This window comes from Staurois parvus, unplaced genomic scaffold, assembly GCF_062004578.1.
Source record: "Staurois parvus isolate SC_StPar_1 unplaced genomic scaffold, SC_StPar_1.0 ptg000232l, whole genome shotgun sequence".
NCBI classification, from domain to species: domain Eukaryota; kingdom Metazoa; phylum Chordata; class Amphibia; order Anura; family Ranidae; genus Staurois; species Staurois parvus.
Genome location: NW_028318028.1, coordinates 3,918,502 through 3,939,514, shown reverse-complemented (window position 1 = coordinate 3,939,514; position 21,013 = coordinate 3,918,502). Strand labels below are relative to the sequence as shown.

General features: G+C 41.0%; 1 protein-coding gene across 1 annotated transcript in view; it reads right to left on the bottom strand.

The window, feature by feature from the left end:
- The window catches only part of LOC149460242 (delta-like protein A), a 91,369-nt gene that overhangs the window by 55,880 nt on the left and 14,476 nt on the right, over nucleotides 1-21,013 (bottom strand). The window contains exons 3-4 of the mRNA XM_089679810.1: nucleotides 19,343-19,400; nucleotides 3,856-4,113 (exon numbers count right to left, since the gene is read on the bottom strand). Of these exons, the coding sequence (XP_089535936.1) occupies nucleotides 3,856-4,113; nucleotides 19,343-19,400 (316 nt within the window). The remainder of the gene's footprint in view (nucleotides 1-3,855; nucleotides 4,114-19,342; nucleotides 19,401-21,013) is intronic.

Below are 21,013 nucleotides of genomic sequence, written 5' to 3'. Positions count from 1 at the left end.
ATGTACAATGCTGTAATTCATATTTGCTTTTTGAGTATATAACCCTAACATCTTTTAATAAAGTGCTGTGGATAATGCACTAGGCATTTGCGCTCCTTTTGTTTTGTTTTGCTTATGTGGTTTAGAGATTCCCCAGTCTTAAAAGGGCAGCAATGTATAAACTATCCAGTCTAGATTGCCCAGGGGCTAGTTTGATTTGAAGAAATTGGCTCAGCTTTTCTGGGAGGTCTTAGCTCTACAGTTCTCTACTTTTGGTGCGGTCTGGCGTGATTTCAGCCCATTCAAACAAATGAGCTAAAATCATACTGGACCTGGATTGCATGTGAATCACACAAGAACGCACAGCACATTCCTTTGCAATTCATGATGTAACCCAGCCCTGAAAGAAGATTTATACCATGGAATGCTGAGCATTGACAGGATTTGATTTACTAAAACTGGAGAGTGCAAAATCTGGTGCAGCTGTGCATGGTAGCCAGTCAGCTACTACCTTCAGCTTGTTCAATTAAGCTTTAACAAAAAAAAAACCTGGAAACTGATTGCTTTCTATGCAGAGCTGCACCAGATTTTGCACTCTCCAGTATTAGGTGTCCTTTTATCATGCAGCGGTAAATGACGGCTGATAATTTCTCCGGCATTCTCAGAGGAGAGAGTTCTCCTCTGAATGCCTTTTTATGAAGCGTTGTAGATCAGTTCTCCAAATGAAGGGAGAAGCGATCTACAAACGCTCTGAATGCTGGAAAACGGCTGCTGTTACTATAATCTCGTGAGACTACAGTAAGAGATCAGTCAAACACCGTTTACTAAGCAGCGGTAAATTACCTCTGCTTCATTTTCAGTTCCTCCGATTCTCCGGCTCTGGGCTGGAGAATCTGGAGGGAGAACACAGATCGGCAGTGAAGGGCTGACATCACTCCTTCATATACTGGCCATCTGTGTGCTGAGATGATCAGCGGAGAACATGTTCTCCACTGATCATCTCTTTTTCGTAAACCACTAATGATCTGAGATCAGTAACGATCCTCAGGATTGCCGCTGATCTCTGTTTCATGAAAGGACACCTTAGTGAATCAACCCCATAGTGTTGTTGCAAAAATGATTGCATAGTAAATATATTTGGCCCTTAAAATGGTAAAATCAGCTGTGCTGATCAAAACATAAAATACTTCCAGCTTTATCTGAAATAATATATAGCTAACCAATATATGAAATTGTCAAAAGCAGGCTTTAAAAAAAAATTCCAGGATAATGATAGGAACCTGGTGGAAACATCAGTCTATCCAATCAGCTGCAGCGTAATGAATGCTTAGTTCTGATTGGTTGCTATTGCTCTTCACACCATGTCTGGAAATGAAGACATGTAGGAAATCAATCATTAGTATTCAAGTTGTACATAGTACCTATGAATTGGCAAATCTCTTGTATGTATTGTTGGCTAAATGTATCTACAATACATTTTGCCATGTGGATATATAAAGGATGTCACTATCTTGTTTAGAATTTCTTTGATCTATTTTCTCGACTACCACTTTCTTTCTTTGTACAGTATCTCCCAGAAGTGAGTACACCCCTCACATTTTTGTAAATATTTTTTACAAAAACCCTATTGAGCATCTGTGGGGCATCCTCAAACAGAAGGTGGAGGAGTGCAAGGTCTCTAACATCCACCAGCTCCATGATGTTGTCATAGAGGAGTGGAAGAGGACTCCAGTGGCAACCTGTGAAGCTCTGGTGAACTCCATGCCCAAGAGAGTTAAGGCAGTGCTGGAAAATAATGGTGGCCACACAAAATATTGACACTTTGGGCCCAATTTGGACATTTTCACTTAGGGGTGTACTCACTTTTGTTGCCAGCGGTTTAGAGATTAATGGCTGTGTTTTGAGTTATTTTGACGGGACAGCAAATTTACACTGTTATACAAGCTGTACACTCACTACTTTACATTGTAGAAAAGTGTCATTTCTTCAGTGTTGTCACATGAAAAGATAGAATAAAATATTTACAAAAATGTGAGGGGTGTACTCACTTATGTGAGATACTGTACATTCATAGTCTAGTTCAGTGGCATCCAAAATGCAGCATGTCGGCTGGAAGTGGCCCTTCGCTTGCCTGTATCCTGCCCTTTGGGCACTATTCCTCCAACTGACACCAATGATAGGGCACCATTCCTCTCACTGACACTATCGATGAGGCACTATTACTCCCACTGATACCAACAATGGGGTACTATTCCTCCAACTGACACCAATGATGGGGCACCATTCCTCTCGCTGACAATATTGATGAGGCACTATTACTCCCACTGATACCAACAATGGGGTACTATTCCTCCAACTAACACCAATGATGGGGTACAATTACTCCAACTGAAACCAATGATGGTGCACCATTCCTCCCACTGACACCATCGATGGGGCACTATTCTTCCTACTGATACCAGCATGGGGTACTACTCCTTCAATTGATACCAACAATGGGGTACTATTCCTTTAACTGATACCAATTATGGGGCACTATTCTTTCCATTGATACCAACAATGGGGCATTATTCTTCTCATTAAAACCAAGGATGGGGCATTGTTTACTCCCACTGATGCTGGTGTATTTTCTACTCCCACTGGCCACAGTCTGACCACCCTAAACTGAAGAACAGCAAACTGGCCCTTTGCTTAGAAAGTTTGAAGATTCCTGATCTAGTTAGTAGGATGGACACTGAGAAAGCAATGATCTTTTTGGCTGTGTAGTGTGGCCGGGATCTATAAATTACAAGATTGGCTTATTTCAACAATCTGAATGCAGTAAAGGGAAATATGATTACTTGCTATAGCCTAAACATTCTGGAAGTTGTATTTGCACTTCCTTAAGATGGCCATAGATGGTTTGACTCTCAGCTGGTTCATTGAGCACTGGCCAAGGTTCAGTATGTATATGGCCAGGCTGACTGTACTCAAGTCAACTCATTGATTGACTTGGGTGCAACCAACATGTCAGATTTTTAGCATGTGATTATTGCCAGTGGTTATTATAGGCACTAGCAATAATAATTGTGTTCTCCTGCATCCTCTCCCCCGCTGCAAGAACACATGGGAGGAATTCCCCCATCAACACTGATTGTGTTGATGTGGGAATCGCATCATCTATGGCCTAAAATTGTAAATTCCTATAATTAAATGTTTGAAAAAATATGGCAAGTTTATTGTTTACATTTGAAATCAATAGAATCCAACCTAACCTTTCAAGCATGCACATATCTCTGATAAACACACATGGCATTGTTCTTGTCCCTGCACTGATGTTATAAGGAACAATTGGCCATGTGCCCAAAATTTCTCAACTGATCAGATAAATTCTTCCAGTGACAGAGATAGCTGTCCTTGGTCTTCTGTGGCCCATAGTTATTCAAACTTTCATTTATTCTAGATATCATCTAGCATCTTTCAGCTAACCAAACATATAAAGGACTGAGTTTCCGAAACTTTACCCAGTTCAGTCTTGGGTAGATTCATTTTTTATTTTGCTATAAATGTATATGAAGATGTTTAGCACTCCTGCCAAAATTCCTAATCATAAGGCACGGGTCATGTGATGGATGGCCCTATATACATGCAGTATTGTCATTCTACCTTTAGTTTTCTCATCTCACTGGAACAATGTCTTAGAAACTAAAGACTGGTCATGGTTGGAGAGCATTTCTGAAGTATGGCATTATACAGGGAAAAATTAGGTCTGAAACACATTAACATTGCTTTTAATTGGCCTATGCATGTATTTAAAGGACACAAGGGCTAAGGCAATATGAAAAAAACATAGACAATAGGATGATGATCTGTACCAGCAGAGAACTGCATACTCACGTTCAGCGCAATACTCGCCCTTCCAGCCAGCTAGGCAGAGGCGCCGTCCTTCGTTGTCACAGACGTAATGGCCAAAGGTGTCATCTCGTGGACGGCAGTAGTCAGAACAACTGTCGCCATAATAATGCTCATCACAGGACACATGATAGGAGTAGCGTAGTTCACTCTGCTGGCCCAGGTGAATGTCCTGAGACCAGTCCTCCCCAACAGACAGGCGCCGGCGAATGGCTAAACGACTGATAAGATTGTCAGGATTTTCTGCGGAAAAAGAAGAGTAGGGTAAGGGATTAGCAGATTGCTGCAACAACATGTTACTCTGCTATGTACCTAAGAGCCACTCATGAGATCACTGCTATCTTCTGGGTTCCTGGTGGTTTATGGTAAAGCAAGGATCAACCCAGTTTAAGGCATACAATGATATAAATCCCATCACATTACAGAACTAAAAACCATCTGTAAGTGTTCACAGCTAGTTACAGACATTAGACAGCACCAGGGGTGGACTGACAACTCATGGGGCCCCCAGGCAATAGGGGATCATGGGGCCCCTGTGTCCTTGCCCAAACTCAAAAAAGCCTATGAAAAAAGTACCAGGGGCATCTCATGGGGCCCCCTACTGACCCCGGGCCCTCGGCCAGTGCCCGAGTTTCCAAATGGTCAGTCCGCCCTGGACAGCACCCATCAATAGTTCTGATCCATGACAAGTATTTCTTGACTCTGATATACACATTGATGTGAACTTCAATATTCTACAAGTAAGCCATTTCAGGAGAACTCCAACACTACTATGTCTATTAGTCATAAAATGTCAATCCAATAAATTGTCAAGCTAAAGTATCCACAGAAAGTAACTTCCACCGTCTTGTGTTTTTGGGCATATTCTGGTGAGGTTGGGTCTTTCTGGGAAAACATTTTGAGTTGACATAACTCCTATGCCAGGGAGGAGAATTAGTTTCCAAATGGTCAGTCTGCCCCTGGTTTGAGTACTATTTAAACATGCATATCACCTATTTTCCAGAAACAAAATGATATTGTGTAGGTGGAAAACTGTTCATATATTATGCATATAATGTTTTTTTGGAATCTGTCACATGTGAAGCAAGATCACAGAAGTTCAGAGCAGATTGAAAGCAATTAAAGCGGAGCTCCACCCAAAAGGGGAAGTTCCGCTTTAAGGACTGCTCCCCATTAAGGATTGGCACCTTTGGGGGGCGGAGCGGGTACCCGAATTTGACAGGTACCTGCTCCCACTTCTGGTCCGATCGCCTAGGCGATCGGAAACGGAAGGTGTCCTCCCTCCCTCCCTGTAGTCTTTTGGGACACGTGACAGGTCCCAGAAGACTACAGGACTATTCATAAGGTGCAGCGCTTCTCGTGCATGCACAGTGGGTACCCGGCTGTGAAGCCGCAAGCTGTCACAGCCGGGTGCCCACACTAAAGATGCCAGCCTCCTGGAATACAGGATGGCCAGTGAAACGGACTGTGGAGGACACACCATGGGACCGAGGGACAGGTAAGTGGTTGTTTTTTAAAAGTCAGCAGCTACAGTTTTTGTAGCTGCTGATTTTTATTTTTTGACAGGGCGAGTGGAACTCCACTTTAAGAACTATTTTTACTTTTTTAATTTAGACTACAGTAATCAGAGGTGGAAAGTCAACATCCTTGTTACTAGAGATAATTATTCAAACTATCCAAACTGACCACAATAAATTTAGTACCACTAAACCATTATTATACACCAATCAGACATAACCTTATGACCACTGGTAGATAACATGAATAGCATTGATTATCTCATTACAATGACATCTGAATGTGGTTGATATATATTAGGCAGCAAATGAACATGTTATCCCTGAAGTTGATGTGTTGAAAGCATGAAAAATGGGCAAGCATAAGGATTTGAGTGACTTTGACAAGAGCCACATTTTAATAGCTGAGTAAAAGCAACTCCAAAACTACAATTCTTGTGGGCTGTTCCTGGTCTGCAGTGGTCCAAGGAAGAAAAACAGCAACAGAGTCATGGGTGGCCAAGGCTCACTGAGGTGTTGACTTGGCCTTCAAATTCTCCAGATCTCAATCCAATCGAGCATCTGTGGGATGTGCTGGAAAAACAATTCTATCCATGGAGGTCCTACCTTGCAACTTGCAGGACTTAAAGAATCTGCTAATTACGGCTAGGTGCTAGATACCACGGCATACCTTTAGAGGTCTAGTGGAGTTCATGCCTTAATGAGTTATGGTGGGTGGTCATGATCAGTGTAAATGTTGCATCTTGAAGCCTTGTTTTGCATACCAGAATGCAGCACCATCCTGCATCCTCTCCTATATATTTCCCCTATACATTTTATAATGAAATGAATGAAACAACAGATATATCACTATCATATGCAGATGTGTCATCAAATGTTTTTAGTAGATTTTCTTTTATGCTCAATCAGTGTTGTTCCACAGCCACCAATATCATTCAAACCTGCTCTAGAAGGAGACAGCAGGGGGATGAAAGTTTAAATATACTTAAGTGAGTTAACGGTGGCTTAGAGTTCAGAGCTTGGCTTACATATGAGGGTTAGAAAGATGAATTTGCATGATTAACCCCAGATATTGCTGTCATTACTCACCCCATATGTTCCCCCCACCCCCACACTATTATTTTTTTTTTTCTTTTCTTTCCACCCCCCTCTCTGCTTCTATCTTTTTTTCTTTCTACCTCCTTTTCTCTCTTTTCTCCTTTCTCTTTTCTTCTCGCCTCTCGCTTTGATATGCTACCTGGAACACTAGACATGCCATTCTTTCACTCTCCCCACTTCCATTAACGGCTCCTACCACAATGTATGCCGGTTTTGTAATTCTCCCCATTGCAATAAGCTTTTGACCGAATCCTACGTTCAGGTGACATGACCATTCTTCCTATCGCTACAGCCCTGCATGGCGAAGCACGAGCGCAGGAGATATGATGCAATTACACCCCATACTATACTATATTGGCTCCGGTTTGTTGCAAGCATAACCTTATTGTAGTCGGGTTTTGTGTCATTGCATTGTCTGTGTTTTCTTGTTTGTGTTATTGCTGTGTCGCTGTAGGTTGTGCCTGCTGTTTCGCTTAGGCATCCCGTACATGTCTTTTGTACCATTATGTTCTTTATTAATAAAGGCTTTCTTTTTGGAAAAAAAAAAAAAAAAAGAAAGATGAATTTGAGGGGCTAAAGTTAGAGGGAAGGATTGGGTTTAGGGATAACTGTACTGTTTTAGTACATCTGTCTCTCCTTCTCTTTAGATTGTAAGCTCCATGAGCAGGGCCCTCCTATTCCTTCTGTATAAAACTGTTTTGTAATTGTACTGCCCCCCTTGCTGCATAGACTGTTGACGCTATATAAATCTTGTATAATAATAATAATAATAATCTGTATTTTAAATGTCCCTCCCCTCTCTAGAAACCACCTCTCATACTGTTTTAGGTTAAAGTGTATGTCCATTTTGCAGCTAAATTTGGATAAGGCTTTTTTTATATTTGTTAGATGTTCCTGTTCACATATCATAAATTAAAAAACTATATACATTTGCTTCTTACCTTTTTAGATGCTTAAAAATCATACCTAGCTTACAACTTTCTTTGTAATGTTCAGAAAATGGGCTGTGGAAGTTGATTACCATACTTAACCCTGTCTGTACTATGCTGTCAGATCTCATTATCTGTTGTAAGCTAGATGTGCACACTGCTGGTCCTAACAAAGGGTTGAACACCTCAAGCCTTGAGTGGTACACTGTATAGTAATGCCGTTCCTCAGTGTGTCCTCTGATTGAACATTACAAGCTATTGTGAATAATTTCAAGTTGCCTATAGAGTCCTATGTATGCAACTGCTCCAAAGAAGGGGCATGTCATCTGTGATTAACTAACACAGCAAAGAATTTAAGATTAATACCAGAACTACCTTTTTGTTAATTCCTGATCATGTGACCACTTTTTTCTCCTTGCACTACATGTCCTGGTGGGTGGAGCTAAGCTGCAGTGACATCAAAAAGAAAAGTTCCAGCTACTCCTCAATGCACTGTTTAATTGGGCAACTATGTGGCAAATGAGGTTTAGTGTTGATACATGTAAGTTTCTGCACTTGGGGGCTAAGAATATGCATGCATCATACATACTAGGGGGGTACAACTGGGGGAACCAATGGTGGAGAAGGATCTAGGAGTTCTGGTAGATCACAAGCTTAATAATGACATGCAATGCCAAGCTGCGGTTTCTAAAGTGAGCAAAATCCTCTCTTGTATTAAAAGAGGTATAGACTCCAGAGAGAGAGATATCATATTACCCCGGTACAAATCATTAGTAAGACCTCATCTGGAATATGCAGTTCAGTTTTGGGCACCAATTCACAAAAAGAACATTGGGGACTGGATAAAGTACAGAGAAGGGCAACCAAACTGATAAGAGGCATGGAGGAGCTCAGCTATGATTAAAGATTAGAGGAACTGAATTTATTCTTTCTTGAGAAGAGGAGATTAAGGGGGGATATGATCAACATGTATAAATACATCAGTGGTTCATATAGTGAACTCGGTGTAGAGCTATTCACCCTGAGGTCATCACAGAGACAAGGGGGCATTCTCTACATCTGGAGGAAAAGAAATGTAATCTCCAAACATGGAAAGGTTTCTTCACAGTAAGAGCTGTGAAAATGTGGAATAGACTCCCTCAAGAGTTGGTTCTGGCCAGCTTAGTGGATTGCTTTAAAAAGTCCTGGATTCTTTCTTAGATACACAGAATATAACGGGATGCTAACATTTATAGGTAAAGTTGATTCAGGGAATATTCGATTGCCTCTCGGGGGATCAGGAAGGAATTTTTTTCCCTTCAGGAGCAAATTGGATCATGCTTTGCTGGGTTTTTTGCCTTCTTCTGGATCTACTGTGGGTATAGTATTATAACTTTTTTTTTTTTATGGTTGAACTGGATGGACTTTTGTCTTTTTTCAACCAGACTAACTATGTAACTACTCAGGCAGAGCAGACTGGAGTGGAACTGTCGGCCAAGACATCAGACCCATCTGCCCCCCAGGCATTGCTCTCTTTGACCCAGGCAGTTGGGAGCAGGGGCGGACTGACAACTCATGGGGACCCCCGGGCAATAGGGGATCATGGGGCCCCTGTGTCCACGCCCACACTCAAACCACATCAGCCTATGAAAGGTACCAGGGACATCTCATGGGGCCCTCAACTGACCCTGGGCCCCCGGGCAGTGCCCAAATACCCGAATGGTCAGTCCGCCCCTGGTTGGGAGGATCAAGCCCCAAAGTAAACCTTGAACAGAAGTGACAGGCGTGTTAGGGGACTGAGAGTTTGCATACAGCGGTGGCAACACTGCAGAGACTGAATGAGCATGCAGATTGTTGCCACAGAGAACAAGGAAGTCAAAATGTCTGGCAGGATCAACAAATCTTAAATGACATTTTTTCCTGTAAATTAAAGTCATAGATAGATTATTACCATTTTTAAGGAGGTTTAACTATTTGTATGGGGGGGGGGGGGTTTACAACCACCTAAGTACAAGTACCAGTGTGTAAAATGTATTCTTCCCATGCTACTTCTATGCATTTGATATTCTATACTTACAACTAATTTGCTCAGAGGCAGCAAACTGCACCAGTATTGAGAATAAACTTCCACTGATAACAATAATTTCATCCAGTGAGCATTTGTTTCTGTAGAACGGGGAAGGATCCTTTAAGTGCATTTGCATGGACCTTAAATATATGGCCAGTCAGGGAGGAATGATAGCAGTCCATGGTATTGCAACTACAATGAGAGTTTGTTAATTTGACAGAGCTGTCTATGAATCACAACACTAAGCAATAAAGTGCCCATGGATCATCTGACCATCATATGATTTTTTTTTTACACTTGTAGAATAAAATAGATTAGAGAAACTGAATTTATTCTCTCTTGAGAAGAGGAGACTAAGGGGGGATATGATCAACATGTATAAATACATCAGTGGTTCATATAGTGGCATTTTTTACATCTGGAGGAAAATAAATTTATTCTCCAAACATGGAAAGGTTTCTTCACAGTAAGAGCTGTGAAAATGTGGAAGAGACTCCCTCAAGAGTTGGTTCTGGCCAGCTCAGTGGATTTCTTCAAAAAAGGCCTGGATTGTTTCTTGGATGCACAGAATATAACTGGATACTAATATTTATAGGTAAAGTTGATCCAGGGAATATCCAATTGCATCTTGGGGGATCAGGAAGGAACTTTCTTCTCAGCAGGAGCAAATTGGATCATGCTTTGCTGGTTTTTTTTGTCTTCCTCTGGATCAACTGTGGGTATAGAATTGTAACTTTTTTTTTTTTAATAGTTGAACTGGATGGACTTTTGTCTTTTTTTCAGCCAGACTAACTATGTAACTATGTAAACATGCATGCTAGTACTGTCTGATAAGTCATATTTATGCTCTAATAAGACACCCCTGGTTCCAGACTGGCAGTAGAACTACTGTCATCTGCTAGTAAGATATACCATGTCTTGGTTATTTCCCTAAAACCAGTTGGCCAGCAGGTTTCCATGATTATATTATCTCCTGACCATAAGCACCAGTTTTGAACCTCAGTAATTACCAACAGTAAATCTAAAATTCCTGCCGAATCTTCCAGCCTGCATAGAATTTTGTGAACTATGCATATACTGGTTTTAGAAAAATGTTATAACAAGGGGACTAATATGTAATGTACAGCAAACGAAATGCCATAGATCATTGGAGTCCAATATGACTATTGCCCCTAGAGCTGAAGTTATTTCACATTACATTAATATCTTCGGTGTAAATGTGTTTAAATGTCTACACCAGAAATTCCTTAGTTGGAAGAACTGCCTGCAAGGAGATTTCTGAGCAGGAAGTCAGCTGTGCATAGCAAATAACTCTATCACAAGCCAGTTGTATCTCAAATATCCTGAGTTTGGGAAACGTTCATAAATATCTATTTAACTGCAGTATATATACCAAGATTATATTTCTGAGCTTGATTCTACAGTAAATACTGATAACAAGAAGAGATGAGTAAATATTAAACTAGCTATCGCTTTCTGGGCTCTGAACGCGAGATGAAAGCAGTTCTAGCTGATTTTAGAGTTACTTGATCTGACTTGCTCTTTTCAAGCCATAAAAAATTACAGAGAATACAAATTTTCAAACAGACTAGGCTGATTTAGTCAGATATGGTATCTTAATCGGTATCTTATTTCCATTAGTTTCTGTAATTCATTGCAGCCAGAATCAAGAGGGCACCTTACAGGGTCATTGGGAGCGTACTTCCTGAAACCTCAGCTGTGTAACTACTTCTATCTTTCTGCCTCCAGTATCACCAATTACAATCAAACCTCCAAGGCAGCTGTACAGCTAACTGGTGGCTTTGAGAATGTCAGGGAGCTTGCAGTGGGTGTATTTGGGAATACCTCTTCTGCACATAAACAGGGGTTCCCACATCACCAGATGAGTGATGATTACAGCAATGAATGAGTTTAATCTGAAGTACAGACCAGATAGACTGTGCTCACTGTAGAACCATCAAATTTAAATTTTTGATTCTTGTGTGTGTGCCTCTAAATTAACTGTGGCAAAAAAGCTGATCTCTCTCTAACAAGGCTGGATTTCAATAGCTGGAACCTGTAGTCACACTGCTTACTTTTTTCTAATATCTAATGTTATCTAAATTGAAAGTTCTGTCACATACCAAAGTATGAAACTACCTTCCAGATAAATCCAGGAGGGAATCAAATTATAATCCATGAATGGGAAAAGGTACCCCCTGGCAAAAAGCATCCACAGTCCAGGGACTAACTCCTGTTTTCTGGACTAGAGTAGTCACTTAGCCACTGCTCAGTTCCTTTCTAGTATTCCAGCCTACGGGTCACAGAAGATGCCCCTGGTCAATTGCATTTGGCTCTTGAGAAAAAGCTGGTGCCATGAAATGACTGGACATCCTCTGTGGAATTATGTATATCTGTGCAGAAAAAATAAAAATAAATAAAAAAAAATATATATATACTGTATATATATATATATATATATATATATATATATGAACACTTTTTAATCAGAATATAGCATCAAGTCAATTAAACTTCTGGGATACTGATCAGGTCAGTTAAGTAGCAGAGGGGGTTGTTAATCAGTTTCAGCTGCTTTGGTGTTAATGAAATTAACAACAGGTGCACTGGATGGGCAACAGTGAGACGATCCCCAAAACTACTCATCTTTTCTGACTGTTTTTCACTAGTTTTGCATTTGGCTAGGGCCAGTGTTACTACTGGTAGCATGAGGCGATACCTGGACCCCACAGAGGTTGCACAGGCAGTCCATCTCTTCCAGGATGGCACATCCATACATGCCATTACCAGAAGGTTTGCTGTGTCTCCCAGCACAGTCTCAAGAGCATGGAGGAGATTCCAGGAGACAGGCAGTTACTCTAGGAGAGCAAGACAGGGTCATAGAAGGTTCTTAACTCATCAGCAGGACCGGTATCTGCTCCTTTGTGCAAGGAGGAAAAGGATGAGCACTGCCAGGGCCCTACAAAATGACCTCCAGCAAGCACTGGTGTGCATGTCTCTGATCAAACAATCAGAAACACACTTTATGAGGGTGGCCTGAGGGCCCAAAATCCTCTAGTGGGCCCTGTGCTCGCTGCCCAGCACCATAGAGCTCGATTGGCATTTGCCATTGAACACCAGAATTGGTAGGTCCGCCACTGGTGCCCTGTGCTTTTCACAGATGAGAGCAGGTTCACCCTGAGCACATGTGACAGACATGAAAGGGTCTGGAGAAGCCATGGAGAGCGTTATGCTGCCTGTAACATCGCTCAGCATGACCGTTTTTGTGGTGGGTCAGTGATGGTCTGGGGAGACATATCCATGGAGGGACACATAGACCTCTACAGGCTAGACAATGGCACCCTGACTACCATTACGCATAGGGATGAAATCCTTGGACCCATTATCAGACCCTACACTGGTGCAGTGGGTCCCGGGTTCCTCCTGGTGCACGACAATGCCCGGCCTCATGTGGCAAGAGTATGCAGGCAGTTCCTGGAGGATGACGGAATTGATACCATTGAATGGCCCCCACGCTCACCTGACCTAAATCCAATAGAACACCTTTGGGATATCATGTTTTGGTCCATCCGACTCCACCTGGTTGCACCTCAGACTGTCCAGGAGCTCAGTGATTTCCTGATCCAAATCTGGGAGGAAATACCCCAGGACACCATCCGTCATCTCATTAGGAGCAAGCCTCGACGTTGTTAGGCATGCATACAAGCACGTGAGAGCCATACAAACTACTGAGTACCATTCTGAGTTGCTGCAATGAAACTTTGATTTTCAGGGTGTCTTTGAATTCAGTCCTCTGTAGGTTGATAATTTTCATTTCCATCAAACGATGGGGCATCCTTACATTCCTAACACATTACCCAGTCCATATCAGTATAGATATCCAGCAGGAGATTTTTCCCCATCTGATGTGTTTTCAATGTGTTCCTTTAATCTTTTTGAGCAGTGTATATATATAGATATATATATATCTATATATATATACTGTCATCTGTGCATTTGGCATGGCAGATATTGATGTAGAACAGAAAGCTTTTGGCATCAATCCGTAGATAGGGCATCACATTGACTTTTGACACCCATTAAAGCACAACTCTTCAGGGACTGTTAGTGTTAGGAGTTAGATTAAGGTTACAGCTAGTATCAGAAGATGACGTTAAGGTTAGAATTTTTGGGCTCATTATTCGGTTGTAGAGTTTGGGTGGTAAGTGTTCAAGAGTTACAATACTGTTAGGGTGATGATTAAGTGTCAGGTTAAGTGTGTCATTTCAGGGTTTGTGTAAAGGATAACTGTTCTTTTAGTAAAGGATTATTTAAAGAGTCAGGATAAGTTTTTCCCTTCCAAATCCTGCTTCCTTGTTCTCAAAAGCTGGAGCTACCTAAAGAACCTGACTCACAAGATTTCCTTGATTTCCGAGTTAAGATCTTCATTAAGGACCCTCTTGTTGGACTTTTGGACAAGGTGTAGGCTGATTGTTGGGGCTTAGGCTGTCCATACATGGATCAGTTTTTTCAATCAGCCAGTGGACAGATCAAAAAAAAAAATCAATGGATTTCCCCATCCACACAAGGAATCCTCCCCACTGTTATTGTATTCTGATTGGGGATTCCTCAGCTGTGTAGGAGACTGGCTGCAGCACTGATCGAAGGAACATTTTCCAACAAGCCAGTGTGAGAGACGACAATCATTAGTTTGAATTATCTGGAACGGGAACGGTCATAGATGGGTCAAACTTCGTCCGGTGCCTGCTGAACCCACTGAACTGCAATTCAACTATGGGCAGTTTTAAGCCAGCCATAGACGGTTCAAATCCTGGCTGGTCCCTGTTGAGATTCAAACCATATATAGGCAGTCCTTGTTGGACTTTTGGACAAGGTGTAGGCTGATTGTTGGGGCTTAGGCTGTCCATACATGGATCAGTTTTTTCAATCAGCCAGTGGACAGATCAAAAAAAAAAATCAATGGATTTCCCCATCCACACAAGGAATCCTTCCCACTGTTATTGTATTCTGATTGGGGATTCCTCAGCTGTGTAGGAGACTGGCTGCAGCACTGATCGAAGGAACATTTTCCAACAAGCCAGTGTGAGAGACGTCAATCATTAGTTTGAATTATCTGGAACGGGAACGGTCATAGATGGGTCAAACTTCGTCCGGGGCCTGCTGAACCCGCTGAACCCGCTGAACTGCAATTCAACTATGGGCAGTTTTAAGCCAGCCATAGATGGTTCAAATCCTGGCTGGTCCCTGTTGAGATTCAAACCATATATAGGCAGGTTGAATGCACCCAAGTTGATCAATCGATCAACTTGGGTAAAACCAGCCTGTCAGATTTTACATGTGATTGCCAATGGCTAATATAGCCACTAGCAGTCATCACTGTGTTCTCCTGACAGGGATGACTCCCCTCCCTTCCCCCCCTGTGAGGGATCCCCCTGTGGTTGAAGGAAAGAAAATTGCTCTGTCTATGGCCAGCTTAAGCCTAGAATTCAGAAAAATAAGTCTTCTATTAACAGAGAAAAAAGGAATTAGGGAAACACACACAGGAGGTTTCTTGCACTTCGCTGTCCTGACAGCTAAATCCTTTTATTTGTAACTGCCTTCATCTCCTGAACCAATCTGCCATACCCTTATATCATATGCAACTCTCAGCCTGCTACTTTCTTTTCTTTTCTGTATTAAGCAGTTGAGTTTATAATTCTTAATAAACGTTTTAGTAGTTAGTAGCCAATTCAAAGCTTTGGCTATATAATCAGAAAAAAAGATTAAACATATACTGATTTATCAGTAGTTGAGAGTATCCAGCTCTTCTTCTTGTGCTTCAGAAATAAAAGAACTCAACAGATTTAAACCGAATTCCCTTCAATTTTTTTTGTTTGTTTTGGATAGAAGGTGTTCGGGCTACAAACTTGGGTTTTGACTACTTTATGTGTCTTTATTCATTTTTGCTTCCTGTTTAATTGATCTTATGTTCGGAGACCAGAAAACACTACTGACTCAGGGTTGTCAGAGGGAGAAACAGTTGGACATATTTTCCAAATCCCTATGTTTTTCCCTAATAAGCTGGCATTAAAGGTGTCTACAGCATGCCTCCCGTACCCCTCGCAGTTGGATTGTGCCTGCATGTCCAGCTGCCCTCTAATGGCGGCTCCTAAGCTGGCCATAGATGGTTTGAAATTTAGCCAGTTCAGCACGAACCAGACAAGTTTCGATCCATCTATGGGCAGGCTGGTTGTACTAAAGTCGATCATTTGATCAACTTCAGTAAAACCAGCCTTTTGGGTTTTATTTGTTCACTCACTTCTGGCAGGTATAGCTGCCAGCAGTGATTATTGTATTCTGATGGCGGGGAAACCTCCCGTTGTCAGAATACAAAAGCTACATAGGAGGGGTTCACCCATCAACGCTGACTGACTTGATGGGGGAAATGAGCAATGTTCTTTCCTGCAACCGAATAAAATCAGTTAATAAAATGGCTTAATATATGGCCGTCTTTTAAAGAATAAGGAAGAAGAGCACAGAACTGGAGGCTAAAGTTGGCACTGTAGACATACAGAAGGTATACATTTTTCACTATAGAAGGCAGTATTCTAGAATGTATTGGTTTGGGAAAGGAAACATCAATTACAGATTATACAGATGGTGCTCTTTAAAATTTTTAAAACTGGAAAAAAATATTTAGATGGAGGGCAAGTTACTTAGCAATGAACCAAAGAAGGAAAATCTGAAGGAACTATGGCAGAGATACAGTATGTAGATAGAGGAAAGATGAAGCAATGTGTATTTAATAAATATTATTAAGGTAGACAATAATATTAAATTAGGTATTTTGCTAAAACTATTTCTCCTCATCTTGCTAATCTCTCCAGTTTTCCAGATGCTAGAGACATGAACCTTTTATTGAATAATGAGCATGTTAAACAGCATTTTGAGTAAAGAATAACAGCAGTAATGGGTAAAACAGCTTCTTATTGATTTTTCAGCAATCCTATCTGTAAAGGGATGTAGTAAAAATGATATAGATAGAGGGCAAGTTACTAAGCAATGAATCAAAGAAGGAAATTCTCAAGGAACAATAGCAGAGATGCAGTATATAGATGCTGGAAAAAGATGAAGACTAAGAAATGTGTATTTAATATACATTATTAATGTAGATAATAATCTTAAATTAGATACTATTGTGCTAAAACTATTTCCTTTAGTCTTGCTAATCTCTCAGGTTTTCCCAGATGCTAGAGACATGCCGGTTTTATTGAACCATGAACATATTAAACAGCGGTTTGAGTAAAAAGGCTTCCTATTGATTTTCCAGCAATGCTATCTGTAATCCAGTCATTTGCCACTTTTCAAGGCCAAATGGTCACAGATCTGATCATTTCATCCCATTATGACCTCAGCATTTGGAACTGACCTATTAACTTAGAAGATGACACCAGGAATGGGGCCAAACACGAGGACATATCTCCTGGAAATAGAGTTCATCTTTTTCTGACCCCAATCCTACCAGGTTTTGCTTTAGTTATTGCAGATCCTATTTCTCATCTATCCCCAGGAGATTATCAATTCAATTTTATAAAAGTATGATTGTATTAGAATTGGAGTGGATAACGTGCTAATTCCCCATGGGGGATAAGGGGTTTCCTGTGCATTTATGTAGCACCAACATATTAGCATGTTATGGAGTACACAAAACCATTTCCATCAGTCACTGCCTCTGAAGTAGCCTATAATCTACTGTCATGACTAATACACAATAACGAGTTGGTCAGAAGTCAATTAACCTACTGGTATATTTCTGGCAGGGAACCCAAGGAAGCACAAGGGAACACACAAATGATCTTAGTTTCCCAAATGGGATTTGACCTCAAAGCAGCAAGTCAAATGTGCTAACCACTTTGCCATGCTGCTGTGTTTAGGGTTAAGTGAAAAAATGGAGAGAGGCACTTACAACCCCAGAGAGCATGCTCACAGTTAAAGCCCAATTCTAGCTCTTCTTATGGGCAGTACAGTGGCTAAGTGGTTAGTACTTCCACCTGAAAGCAACAGGGTTGTTCGAATTCCAACCATGGCACTACCTGTCTGGAGTTTGCATGTTTTCATGTGCCTATGTAGGTTTCTTCTGGGTACTCCAGTTTCCTCCCACATTACAAAGACATGCTGGAAGGTTAATTGGCTCCTGTCTAAATTGGACCTAGTATGTGTATGTATGAATGTGAGTTAGGGACCTTAAATTGTCCACTCTTTGAGGGTTAGGGACTGATATGAATTTACGACTATATGTAAAGTGCTGCATAAATTGATGGCGCTGTATAAATAAGTAAATAATCTGAACCCCCTGTGTTGCAGTCCCAATGTTATAACCTTCCCTGGTGATTACAGAAATACGCTGGGAAGTAAATGACTTAAGGCTTCATTGAAGTTACTTGCCTTTTTATTCATTTTTGTTCTGCTCTGCCATATGGTAAAATTCACCTTTTGTTCTCAGTGAAAGTTTTCCTGCCTTGCCATTGCAGGGGTCTGCACTGATTGAGCTGAGTAATAGCCATACCCCCAGTATAAGCTTCCTCACACTGAGTTGTATTGCAGAGAAGGGCGTATCTGGCCAGGTCTGTTACATTAGTGAAAGCAGTGGGTCTAACTCTGGAGCCAATTGAACTACACTGTCATATTTCAACACCCTGCACAGCTGCAGCAAAAGGAAAGTGGAGGTAAGATTATAAAAATACTGGTTGTTAGTACTATGTCTGTCTAACTCCATATCTATTTCTGCAACTGTAGTTGGGCTTTAAAGGTAAATTAGAAAAAGCTGATATTTTAGTACATTAAAGAAGGCTAAAGCTGTCCACAGATGAATAGTTTATTTTTCGTTCAGCCAGTATGGTGAACAGAAAAAAAACCCCTATGGGTTCCTCCATCCATAGAAATGAGGTGAATGAAAGAATCGCCACCACCCAACCACCTACCCCCATCTGGCACACTGTATTCTGGTAGTGGAGCTCTCCATTGTCAGAATACACTGATCAGCAGATGCAACCATTTGCCAGTTTTACAACATTCCTGTTTGACAGAAGGCGATCTAATGATTGTCTTCTGATGAACATGGACAACCACACATAGGTCTAAATTCAGCCTGTCCATAGGTCTAAATTCAGCCTGTCTCTGCTGAACTGGCTGACATTCAATCAATATATGTCCAGCTTAAAGTAGAAGTCCAGTCAATTCTAGTAGCGTCCGGCTTCAGTGAAGAGGAGAGGTCGCTGGCAATGGCTGCAATGCCTATACGGTGATTTAACCATAGGCTTACTATGGGGAATTCGTTGTCGGCTGTCCCCCTTCTACACTGAAGCCGGCGCTGGGAGCCTCTCATGTGACTGGACGAGAGCGCTCCCAGAATAGGTAAGTATGGACATCCTTCCTTTACAGAGTAGTTAGGATACGGCTTAGAATAGGTTTGGGAGCAGGTTTAGGTTCAGATAGTATTTGACTGGACTTATACTTTAAGTCAACCACCAGTGCTCCACCTGCACGAGTCACTATTACTATTAGAGTAGCTTGTTCTTGGTTTTTAGAATCCTAAATGTGATCAAACAGAAAAGAGGTCCAGAAGGACATTTTTTTTTTTTACAACAAACAAATATATAGGTCTGTAATATTATCTTACATAGCGGAATCCCTAGTAATACTATTGTAGTCTATCTGCTAAGAAAATGTTCAATGGTAGGTACCCCAGACTTCTGGACAGCACCTGAATCTGCCAGAAAGATCAAATGATGATCATATGATGTCTAGGGGTTCCTAAAGTATACATTTCAATCTCTAAAATCTCTAAAATGACTGTGTTTATAATTGACTACCTATCAGTGAACGATTATAATGAAACTTACCAGTGGACTTCTCTGCTGTGTATGTGCTCCAGGACTCAATAATGAGAGAGAAAATTCCCTGTAATAAAATAAGAAGTTTAGTGTCAATGATATGTACATACTTTTGGTAGGACAGATAAAGAAAATTTGGAATGGGTCACTGAATAGACAGCAGTTGGATATGTGTGGCATGACTTAAAAACATTGGTTGGAGTGAAGAGGGACAAAAGAAACCAAATGGTGGAACATAACAGAGGGTCCTGTTGGAAAGTTTACACATAGCCGCCCTCTGCCACAGTCCTACAATCATATATTCTGGTACCCACTACATCTCAGTGTACATTCAACACCACCAACAATTATGCTCTTATAACGTCCCTGTCATCTTATGTTTTTTTATTCACCCAAGCTGACTATATTCACCAAAACTTTACATTTTCCAGTTCAAAAGATTATACCCCAAATGTCATACTATATAAAAAATTTTGGAACAACTGAGCAATAACTTACCCATGCATGGAGCACAACTGGAAAACAATTGTGATAAGTCTTCTTTTTCTCTACTCTGTTATACTATATGCTGTACATCTTTGATCTTTGCATTAGATGGTGGTCTCCAAACTGTGGCCCAAGGGCCTTTAAATGGCCCTTGAGGCACTATTCCTTCCTGCACAATTTCTATTCCTCCTACTGACACCAAGGATGAAGCACCATTCCTTTCATTGACATCAATGATGGGGCTTATTCGTCCCATTGACACCATCAATGAGGCACTTTTCCTCCCCACTGACACCAACAATGGGATAAAACTCCTCCCACTGACACCAATGATGGGGCACTATTCCTCCCCACTAATACAAAAAATAGGGCACTATTCCTCCCACTAATACTGGACTTATACTTTAAGTCAACCACCAGTGCTCCACCTGCAGGAGTCACTATTACTATTAGAGTAGCTTGTTCTAGGTTTTTAGAATCCTAAATGTGATCAAACAGAAAAGAGGCACTATTCCTCCCACTGACACCAAGGGTGGAGCACTATTATTCCTGCTACTGACCACAGGCAGTACATATTTTTTTTCACTCCCAAGCCTGAGGCATTGTTTACTCTCACTGATGCTGGAGAACCTTCTACTTCTATTGGCCTCAGTCCAGCCTCCATAAAGTCTGAAAGACAGTAAACTGGCCATTTGTTTAGAAAGTTTGGAGAACCCTGCACTAGATTAATTAAAGCCAAAACAAACTTGTTTTAATACAAAGACAAAGAATTATCTAAATTGAGGAAGAGAAAAGTGACACATATACAACATACCTCTACTACTATTAATTATCACATTGTTTCTATTCATTTTACCTTCTGAAAAGTTACTTTTATATTTGCCAAATGTTTGACTGATACTAGAACTCTGATGTTCTGCTAATTTCAAAAAGTTAAAATGATCTTCAATAAAAAGCAATTTCAGGCAAAAAGTAAAATAGATGTGTAGTGCTGGACAGCAAACACTACCCAATACCCCCCCCCCCAAAAAAAAATAGATAGCATTCCAGGGAAACAGGTCATTTTTAGAAGAACAGTCATTTATCTAAGATAGATTGCAGAAAGATTGATCATATTATTAAAAATCCCATTTCAGTCTTTGCAGATGACACCAAGCTGTGCAGTGGAATAACGTCCTTACAGGATGTCTCCAA